The 10355-nt window shown below is 36.6% G+C and overlaps 1 protein-coding gene across 6 annotated transcripts in view; it reads right to left on the bottom strand.

Moving 5' to 3' along the window:
- Positions 1 to 446: 446 nt before the first annotated feature.
- The window catches only part of NEDD4 (NEDD4 E3 ubiquitin protein ligase), a 51460-nt gene continuing 41551 nt past the window's right edge, over positions 447 to 10355 (bottom strand). For all 6 annotated transcript variants that reach the window (XM_063169636.1, XM_063169640.1, XM_063169638.1 and 3 more), the window contains 11 exons: positions 9604 to 9833; positions 8933 to 9054; positions 8764 to 8834; positions 7630 to 7725; positions 6533 to 6606; positions 6317 to 6377; positions 5688 to 5747; positions 5485 to 5592; positions 4792 to 4888; positions 2307 to 2379; positions 447 to 2229 (listed from right to left, as the gene is read on the bottom strand). In XM_063169636.1, the coding sequence (XP_063025706.1) occupies positions 2127 to 2229; positions 2307 to 2379; positions 4792 to 4888; positions 5485 to 5592; positions 5688 to 5747; positions 6317 to 6377; positions 6533 to 6606; positions 7630 to 7725; positions 8764 to 8834; positions 8933 to 9054; positions 9604 to 9833 (1095 nt within the window). In that variant the 3' untranslated portion in view covers positions 447 to 2126. The remainder of the gene's footprint in view (positions 2230 to 2306; positions 2380 to 4791; positions 4889 to 5484; positions 5593 to 5687; positions 5748 to 6316; positions 6378 to 6532; positions 6607 to 7629; positions 7726 to 8763; positions 8835 to 8932; positions 9055 to 9603; positions 9834 to 10355) is intronic.

Genomic DNA, 10355 nt, shown 5'->3' with positions numbered 1-10355 from the left:
TCCTTTACTTCAGCACAAGCTGCCATCACCACTCCCCCACAAAGTTAGTTTAAAGCCCAGAGAAAGGAGCAGCTGCTGGGCACTCCCTGCTGCTGGGGCAGGGTTTCAGGGCCCCTCTCCCACTCCCCACCCAGCTGTGCACCAGAGCAGGGAGGAGCCTGGCCCTGCCTCACCTGCTCACTGGCCTCAGCATCTCTAGGCTGGCCATGCACTGAAGGCTGACAGTGACCCAGAGCTTCTAGAAAAACACAATGTGTGTTTTTGCAGGGCTGCACATCTCAGGAGCAGAACACCAGGAAACAGCACTGCTGCATCTTCACTGCTCTGCAAAAGCAGCAGCATGTTGTGGTGGAACTACTGCCGTGGCCTACCTAGGAGTACAAAAATGACTCAATTCTTGCTATTTCAAGATTACTGATTTGCACTTCAAAGAACTCAATCACAACTTATTAGAATAAACTTTTATTTACTGCTTTCAGGATCCTTATTTTATACTTTAAAGTATGCAACAAAACCTGCTACATTCAAATCTATACAGATTTACTGATATATCATTCACGTTTTACAAAACTGCATATAGATTTGGGAAATTTGTATAAGTTACCTTTATTTACATGTAATACTCTCAGTTCTAATGACCTAGTCAAAGGATAAAACAAAGTGGGATTTTAAATATCCCTTAAGACCCATTAACATTTGTTACATAATTTACATATCTTCAGAGAGAGATGCGCTACACTTCCTTCTTGCATATTTATAAAGACTGTGACTAAACAGAAATTTGGTGGTCAAAGCTAGGTACTGTCATTTCCTCAGATCATATTGGTAATAAAATGATAAAATTTGAGCAAGTCAGGTATACAAACCAATTTGTTTTCTTTCAGAACCAACTTTGCTAATAATTTTAACCAGCACTTGCTCAAAAAAAGTTAATATTAATACAAAAAAGACCCACATTTACAAAAGAAATCAAACTAATATTTATATATGACAAGTTGATCTACAATAAATTGCACATTGTTGGTTATGACTTTGGTTATACTGTATTAACAAATTTGGTTTCTAGACTAACACTGGAGAAAAAAATATAAAAATGCAGCTGTAGAAACTAGCAACCTGTAAACATATCTCAGAACCAAATTCTGCACCTGATCAATGTGCATAACCTCCATGCAGTTTAGGAGTTTGCACATAACAGACTGCTGAATTTGGCCCAGAAAACCCTGTAAACATGTTCTTTATTGTTATGTAGTGCAATACTGCAAGACTGGATAATAAAGGCCTCTAACTATCAGTAACTAAATACTGAGTGATATCCATACAAATTTCATTTTAAGATTGATTTGTTGCAAAAGGCTGAATTGAAAATATTATCGTTCAACTACAAATTTATCCAAAATAGTGATGAACACTCAATAAACCAACATCAGTATATAAACAAAAAATGGATATAATTTCTCATTAAAAGTCAGAATTATGCTGCTTATCTGTTTTGTATAAAAATCTTGGGTTTGTTACACTGTTTTAGCAAAAGCAAGTTAGAAACAGAAGTCTAACAACGGTATCAAGTCAGTGTTCTGCAAACAAATGTTTTCCAATGTGGTATCTAATTTGCTGAATTATAAGGTGCTTTGGGCAGATCCGTTGCAAAAAGCCTGAAGCAGCACAAATTATGATATTGTAATACATGACGTTTGTTGGGGTTTTTTTGTTTGGGTGGGGTTTTTTTTAAACAGTTTAACAATTTCATTTGCTTCTCTTAAATCAGCAAATCAAATTTAAATCATCTGCAAAGATTTCTTCACAGCTTTACTTCAGTAGTTTACTGCAGGACAGTCTCAAATACTGTACAAGAGGCAACTGCTAAAAACACTTTAGTTTTTTACTTACTTGGCACTGGCTTATCCAATGTGTATATTGCATGTATAGCAAATACACAAAACTATGGAAATGACAAAATACATTTTCAAAAGTTAGTGATTTTTAATACTTAGTTATTTTACACCCTATGAAGAGTCAATAGCCATGTGACTAAATACAATGGTAGTCCCTGGAAAATTCAGATTTGTTTGTAAACCCTTAAAATGAAATTGCAGCACTGGACCAACATAATTTATGTCTGTATCTTAATCAACCCCATCAAAACCCTGAGTGTTTTCAATGGCTAGAAGAAGTTTATCCCATAAATCTTCAAACGAGTCATACGGAGGCAAATCCAAGCGATTAAAGCTGAAAAACAGATGAAAACTCTTAAGTATTTTATCACTTATACTAGAGGTCATAATTTATCTGAATTAAATACTCACCAGGTATGAGCTCTTGGCAGTTTTTCAGGGGTACCCCACTGTTCAACTGTGAACAACTGTGGTCCATTTGAACCTGAAGAAAAGAACACATGAATTTTCACCCTATTATGAAATCCTTTTATAATCAGAGATACAAATGATGACCTATTTGGGGGTTTTGGAATCCAGGGCTGACATCTGAAGGAGCTATCTATATGAATAAAATACAGACTATAGAAAGTAATAGTCAATAATCCCAATTCCCTTGTATTTTAATTATCTCTTGCTATACCTCAGTTTCAAGAGAGTTTTATATCTTCAGCTCAGAAACCTAAGACCTAAAGGTATATGCATAGTAGCTGGTATTGAAGTTTTTATACTTTTATAAGTATTATAAGTTTTTATTATTATAAGTTTTTATACTTTTTTATACTTTTATAAATTGTCCATGTAAAAACTTAGACATGTTTATCACCATGTGCCAAGTTTTATAAGCTGTTAGGAAGTAGTCAATGCACCTATACAGCAACAAACATAGAGTAACTGAGAACTTTTGATATGGCAATCATATGTGTACTCCCAGGATGTTTTTATGCACATGAGAGAACATTTTCTGGCTAGCAAAAAAGGCTGCAGCTCCCTGTATCCTTCAAGAACTGTCTTACAGCATCCTCAATTCTCACCAAGCAGATGCAAGGAGTATTTTATAACCATTTCCTTAAGCTGGGAGAAGTCTGCAGTTAAAAAACGAGGAAGACAAAAGCTGCACTATGTCAGAGCACGTCTGTTCAGGGTGCCGGAGCTCCAGCACGTTTGGGTTCGCTCCCGAGCTGGGAGCCCTCGAGGAGAGGAGCCACGAGAGGGAGATCTCGGCCAGGGAGCGGCTCCAGCGCTGCCGGCGGGCGGGGAAGGGAACGGCCCGGCAGCGGCACAACACTGAGAAACCACGTACAGCTCTTGCGACACAAGGTACAGGAAATGTCATTGTTACTGCGGTTTGGTAAGGACGGCATGCTGGCCACAGCAAAGCAGAAATAACTGTAGGAGAAACAAACAAAGCACTGTGCAATACAGTGCTGAATTTTTCATTACTGAGTGAGTGATTACAACTACAGAAAACTGCTCGAGTATATTCTAATCCCTGGGCAGAAGGAAGCCAAGAACTTCAGCAGTTTCTTCCCCTGTATCAATTCTTAGTTCTATCTCTAGTAGTGTTCATACACAAATAAGCAGAGCTCCTGGGGCAGCACAATTCTGACTGGGTTCCCCTGTGATGAGCAGGTGCTGTAACCCCAGCAATGCCAAGGCTCAGGTGCAGCAGCAGACACATGGCTGAGCCTGCTGAGCACACTGCTCTTCCCACTGCAACTCACAACTCATTTACTGATGGAACAGAAAAAATAAACCAAGTATCTCAAGCTACATCAGGGAAGGTATAGGTTGGATATTAGGAAAAAAAAATCATTGAAAGAATAATAAAGTACAGGAATGCTCTTCCTAGGGAGGTGGGAGAATCACCATCTCTGGATGTGTTTAAAAAAAGACTGGACATGGCACTTGGTGCTATAGTCTAGTTGAGGTGTTAGGGCATAGGCTGGATCAATGATCTTAGAGATCTCTTCCAACCTCATTATTCTGTGATTCTGTGATTTATAATGAAAATGAAGACATGGAGAAATGGTAACACAAGACGGGTGGTTTTGTTCACAATCCTTTTGTTTTATAAACAAATTAATGTCCTGTTTATAAAAAGGAAATGTTTAATCAAAGAGGCAAGTTAGACTATTCAGTCATTTGCACAGCATCTCAAGCACTTTTGGCCTTAATAAAGTAGTCTAGCAGAAAACATAATAGCTGATGGCAGCTGAGAACAGACCTCCCCTAAGCCAAGCATCCCCACCCTTTGTGGGCTGCTCTATCTGCCTGCCCACAGTGGCTTTTCTGGCTTTGCTATTGAAATTTGCTCCCTGCTGTCCTCTGCTTGTCTCAGTCTCAGCATTGTAGGTTCAGTACTTTTCTTCTGACTTTATGCTTAACTCGTGACATTTCAGTGGTCCCTTTTGGAGTATATCCTTACAAACAACTGCATCTGTACAACCATGGCTTGTGAGCAGATAAAAGCAGTTGTGGAACTGAAGTTAACTGCTGATGCCAGCATGTCTTTGTAATCAGATCTTGGATAACTGAGAATTTTCTTCAAGCTCAATCATGTGTTAAACAGGGATTTTTGCAGCTCTTGAGAACTTTAAAAATCCACATTCATTTGAGAACTCCTATACATTTAAAAACTTCAAAACCAGAATTAGACCAATATGCTCCCATATAGTACATGGGAAACGTGATGTAAGTGACTCTTCTCTAACTTTGTTTCTTATAACTGCCAGTACATACTAAATTTTAAAGCAAAATTTGAAAAAAAATTGACAATGTCTGAAGTCAAGCATCAGGACAATGTTGGAACCGGGTTCTTTGTTACTTAATTGTGAAGATAATCTTAAGTACTCACCATAGAGCTCAGCAAACCCATTCATGGGAACACGTGATGTGCCAGTAACAAACTGAAGTAATCTTATTCTCTTTTCAGAGTCCATCATTAAGACTGCCTATGTATGACAATGAATACAATTAAATATTTCTTTTTAAATTAAGGCTTTAAGCTAATAGATTTATGCAAAATAGTATCTACCTCTAAATCATTATCTATGAAACACATATGCATTTTTCTTAGAGACACACACAGTCTAATTCATTGCCTATTGCTTAAAGCTATGAAGTCAACAATTTTTTAATGGCACTGTAACAAGAGTATGGTTACTGGCTTAGCAGGCTGTTAAAATGCTTCCCTTGAAGATTTGGCCCCCTACTTTCTTTGAAGTTTCTTATGTTATGAACTAGAAGCCAAATTCCTGTAATTTATTAAACAGAACAGTTTAACACCTCTTTAGTGTAACCATGCCAGGAAAACCTACACAAATATATTTTTAACCCCAGCCAGACAGGGATATTTTTGAAAAAGCAATCATCAGTATTGCATTTACATTCTTACCATGCATCTCACCTTTAGTTTTCTTACTTTCTCAGGAATTTTAATGGTCAGATAATATTTACCTAACCTTTTAATGAATCAAACTATAAACTAGCAGAAAAGCAGCAGCTTTTGAACACATTTTCGAGAAGAAAATATTAGAACTTCACGTACCTTCCAGAACCACTGTATTACTTGATGGTTTATGTTGTAGCCATTTTTGTATTTTGTGTGTAGTTTCCAATCAGCCACGTCCACATCTCCCAATCCACACATTAATAACTACACAGATAAAAAACCAAACAAACAACACCAAAGTTTAAGTCAGTAAACTAAAGTTTCAACATAATTTGTTCTCTTTTCCATGATACACCTACCTCTAGCTCATTTTCATCAAAAATTTTAATCAGATCCTGTGGTATTAGTTCAAAAAAGCCCTAAAAAAGATGAGGGAAGTTTGTAAAAATCAAGGCAACATTATTATAGTTTTTAGTTAAGAAGAAGGATATTGAGAGGCTTTGGTAAACACAGCCAAAGCAATATATCAAAGACAGATGTTTGGACACCAGTAGTCCTCAGTTTCATTACAGTACTTTTAATTGATTTCTCACATCTTTATTGTGCAACACTGAGTGATGAGTATGAAGTCTGAATATCATCTATGTAATACAATTGGTACAGAAAAGGGTAAATTGCCTAGTTTAAAATCAAACTAATATAATTAAATTAAGTTTAATTTCTGCAGAGGTCATTAAATGGTTTGCTCTGCAGCTAAAGCTGTCAGTCAGGATTGAGAAATAAGCAATTTTTCAAGATGAATTAAAGACTTCAGTAAGAACATACCAAAATATTTTTAACTCTGAAATAATTCAAAGCTGACACTACAAACAGTATCACTGTCTTTTCTAATACTTTAAACAAAATGATTAGTGAGTCTTCAGGGTGTCCAAAAAATATCAGACGCAACAAACCCTTAGAAGAATGCATTTTGTAATTAGAACTGTACCTCTTTAAAGGCTGTCATTTGTTTCTGTACTCGGCTCACAAATCTCCACTGAATTACAAGACTGCAAAAAAATAAAAACCCAAACAAAATGACATTTAAAATAAAAGTGATTTACATACAAAGCAACAACTTCCTTTTGTAAATAAAGCTAACACAGAGCCCCTGTGCTAGAGGGCAATCCAGTGAGGTACATTGCACACAGCAGCCACTACTCACTGAATGTAGTCTCTCTTGTTCTTGTTGGTGACAACTATTTCTGATCCACCACTTTTCAGTTCATGTTGATGGGTCTAAATGCAATGCACAGAACAGGTCTTAAACAAGGTGAATATATAACAGAATTCCTATGTTAATATTAGATAATTCATACAACTCTTGAAGACTGCAGAATTTGAGAACTATGAGAAACAGATCCAGCCATACAGGTCACCTAATAAATAGAATGTGGTACATTAAAAAAAAAAAAAAGATGTATTATTGAGGGGTGCAATGGGAAACCTCCATTTTGTCTGATCTGCTACAGCACACCACCCAAGACTGCACACAGGTTCACAGTAAGGCACACTTCTCTAAATGCATATTCCATGACCCAGCCCTCACTCCAAAGCTCAAGGAAAAAGAATTACAGAAACCACTTCAGCAATCATCCCAGTAAGTGAATCAATACACATCTCTGTTACAAAGTGACTTATACTGCTAGAACCTCAGAACACAAATATCTCACTTTCAGTTATCACTGATGTACATTCTCATTGCTTCTTCTCAGGCTCACTGCTGTTGCACAAGACCATAAAGGTTATTATCCTTAGATCTAGCTGGCAACTGCAGTTTGGAAATTTTATTCAAGATCTGTAGTATTTCTATATGACTTATCTTAAACAGCTTTGTATGCACTAACAAACTTGTTTATTCTATAGGTTTCTAGTACATCTTAAGAGAAAGGAAACATGTTACATCTCAGCAATTCCTGCATTTTCCAGAGAAACTCATCCTTTCCAGCCAATCACATAAACCCAACCTCTACTGCAGATCAAATCATGGACTATGGATATCTTAGTTTTGGTTGCCTTCACAGCAACAGCTACATTTCAATGCAAGTAGTATTCAGCAAAAAAGCAAAAGCAATTTTTTAAAGCTCTGCTTATTTCCAAGTCCTTTATCACAGCAGGCTGAAATGCACTCACCACATGAGTGGAAAGAGCTGAGTGAGTGAAGGAGTTTTCTTAACACCATACACATAAAATCCCCTAAATCCACAGGACAAGTATTTTCTTCCATGTTTTTTCTATTCCACATTACATAAACATACTAACCTGACCAAAAAGTTCTTCATCAACTATGAATCTGAGGTCCAGTTCTGTTGGATCATTTTCAAGAATCCATCTCAGAGAATTGTAATATTCACTATCCTGAGAGAAAATTACAAAAGAGTAAGTGCTAAATAAAGTAGCCACCCTATAAACTGCAAGAGGTTCCATGACAGCCCAGTGAACCCTTCTGCCTAGGGTAATCCTATACTGGACACAGAGACACTGCAGTGGTACAAAGCTCTGAAGACCTTTAAAACCTGATTGCTCAGCAATCTATGTAAATGTCCTTCTATCAGGGAGTGAAGTGAAGGATGAGGAGGGCAGATCTAGCTTAGATATTAAGAAATTCTTCCCTGTGAGTATGGTGAGCCACTGGCACAGGGTGCCCAGAGAAGCTGGGGCTGCCCCATCCCTGGAAGCGTCCAAGGACAGGTTGGACAGGGCTTGGTGCTACACCCTTCTAGTGGAAGGTGTCCCTGCCTTGAACCCAAACCATTCCAATCATTCTAGAGCACCAAACAAAACCAAATCAAAACAAAAAAAATCTGGACACATCTATAAATCTATTACTCAGACAGCAATTACACGCAGTAATCTTAAAGGGCAGCAAAACCAGTAACAGATTAAAAAGACAAAATAAAAATCACTTTGCCCATGAGCATTCTAGATAAGAGCCATTATCAGGGAACCAACCAAACAAGAAAATGGACGTGTTTTTCCTCTAAAAATGTTACATTGTATCACTCAATTTTCAGTCCCTGAAAATTATTAATTTTTATAATCAAAGAAAAAAAATAAAAAACAGCTTAAGATAGGAATCCTGAAAGTATTTATATTCCATTTTAACAATCTCACTGTCTAAAACACTTTAAGGAAACATCACAGAAAGTTTAGGTTCCAGTTTCCAATACAGCTTAACTGACTTGAACCTGAGTCTAGGTCTTGGATTTTCATTAGAAGTTTTAATTCTTACACAACTTACAGACTTATAAAAGATGTAGCCTAAAACATCTTTGAATTGTGCATTTTCAACCTTCAAAATGTAGATTATAGATATGTAGATATTATAAACAGATATATCCATAAAAATTATAAATTAACATTAGATTTGTCAACATGATAAAGCAAATTACATACCACAGACTCCATATCATGTAGTGTTATTGGTTTTTGGAGCATCATCTTGTAAAAAGGGCGAATAAAAAAGGCTTTAAAGAAGAAGAAATAAATTTAACAGATATAACTTAGGACTCAAAACACATGCAAAATTAATCTGAATATCCCATTACATAAGATAAATACTAACCATCCAAAAGTTTGCCATGGTAAACAGCCATTCCAGCCACACGACCTATAAACTTGAAATAAGAGAGATGATCTTCATTGCAAAGGCCAGAGTTCGGATTGATCTGCAGAGTATAGTTATCTCTGAAGAGTTGAAGGAGGGAACAGGGAAGAGAAAGAAAAACAAAAATGTACTATTGGATCAATCTCACATTTGAAGATCTGAAAGACATCACTTATGAAATCAGTTATTGCTTTTCATCATGATATCTAATATTAAACAATACACAATAGAAGACTATTAGTGTGTCAGAAACAACCACCAGGAACTACCTCAGTAAACTGGAGATAAACCAAAGAGAAGGGATTAACTCCCATTCATTTTAAAGCAGAGTAACATTCTCTGCATTATAGTTATATAGTGTCTCTTCTGCATGCAGGAGATGGTTGCAAGCACATGCTTGTCCATGCAAAAATGCCATGGCTTATGTTCGGATTGCTGTACAAAAACCCCACAATATTGTCTCCACATTACTCTTCTGGCAAGCAACTGGGTGCAGATTATTGCAGTTATTATCAACTAAACCCTCTGGTACATTTGCAAGGACAGCAGGAACCCCATTTTTAAAGAAGGTACAAGAAATACAATTTCTTCTCATAAGTTTTCACATCATCCAGAGCAGTATTACTTACGTAGCTGAATATTCAAACAATCCATAATAAGGATTAAACATTTCTTTAGAGAGAAGGAAGAACCATTCCCTGGCAACTCCTCCATAGTCTAAACCTTTTTCACCATCAAATTCAATCCAAAGTCTTGCTTTAAGGAAGTCTGCTCTCTTTACAGCTATGATTCTTCTGTAAGAATCTTCAAGGATTGTTGTGCGATGAATTTTCATTTCAAACCTATTTGGAATATCACTCTAAAAAAGAGAAATATGAAAACAAAGAATAATGAAACAAACCCCAGCATCTTAAGAGTTTTGCAGTACATGCAAATTCTGAAAATAGACCAAGAGAGCACAGAAATTGTTTCCTTACTTCACTTGGAAACAAAACAGAGTATGATAGAAAACAGGCTCCATTTATCTACAATTCAACTAGCAAAGAGTTTTAGATGCTAACTTCTATTTCATGCTAAGAAAATACAGTTAAAATTCTCACTAGTAACAGCATATGGGCAGTTGCTCTGCATGCAGCGAGGCATGGAGTCTCTTCTGACACTGGACATTTATCATATTACACACTTGATTAAAAACAGCTCACAGTTGACACATAAAATTATCTGGAACCATTTTACCTGACTTATTTCACCTTGTAGTTCTATATCCTATGAGCCTAGGTATCCTGTTCTCTCACTTGAGACAAAATCTACAGTTGTATTTAATTCTTACACTACCACAATTGTTTTGTGTGGCTGAGCTCTCTATCTCAGATTAAGATAC

Source organism: Melospiza melodia, chromosome 15 (genome assembly GCF_035770615.1).
Source record: "Melospiza melodia melodia isolate bMelMel2 chromosome 15, bMelMel2.pri, whole genome shotgun sequence".
NCBI classification, from domain to species: domain Eukaryota; kingdom Metazoa; phylum Chordata; class Aves; order Passeriformes; family Passerellidae; genus Melospiza; species Melospiza melodia.
Note: the sequence above shows the minus strand (reverse complement) of the source record. Positions and strands in the feature narration are given on the sequence as shown.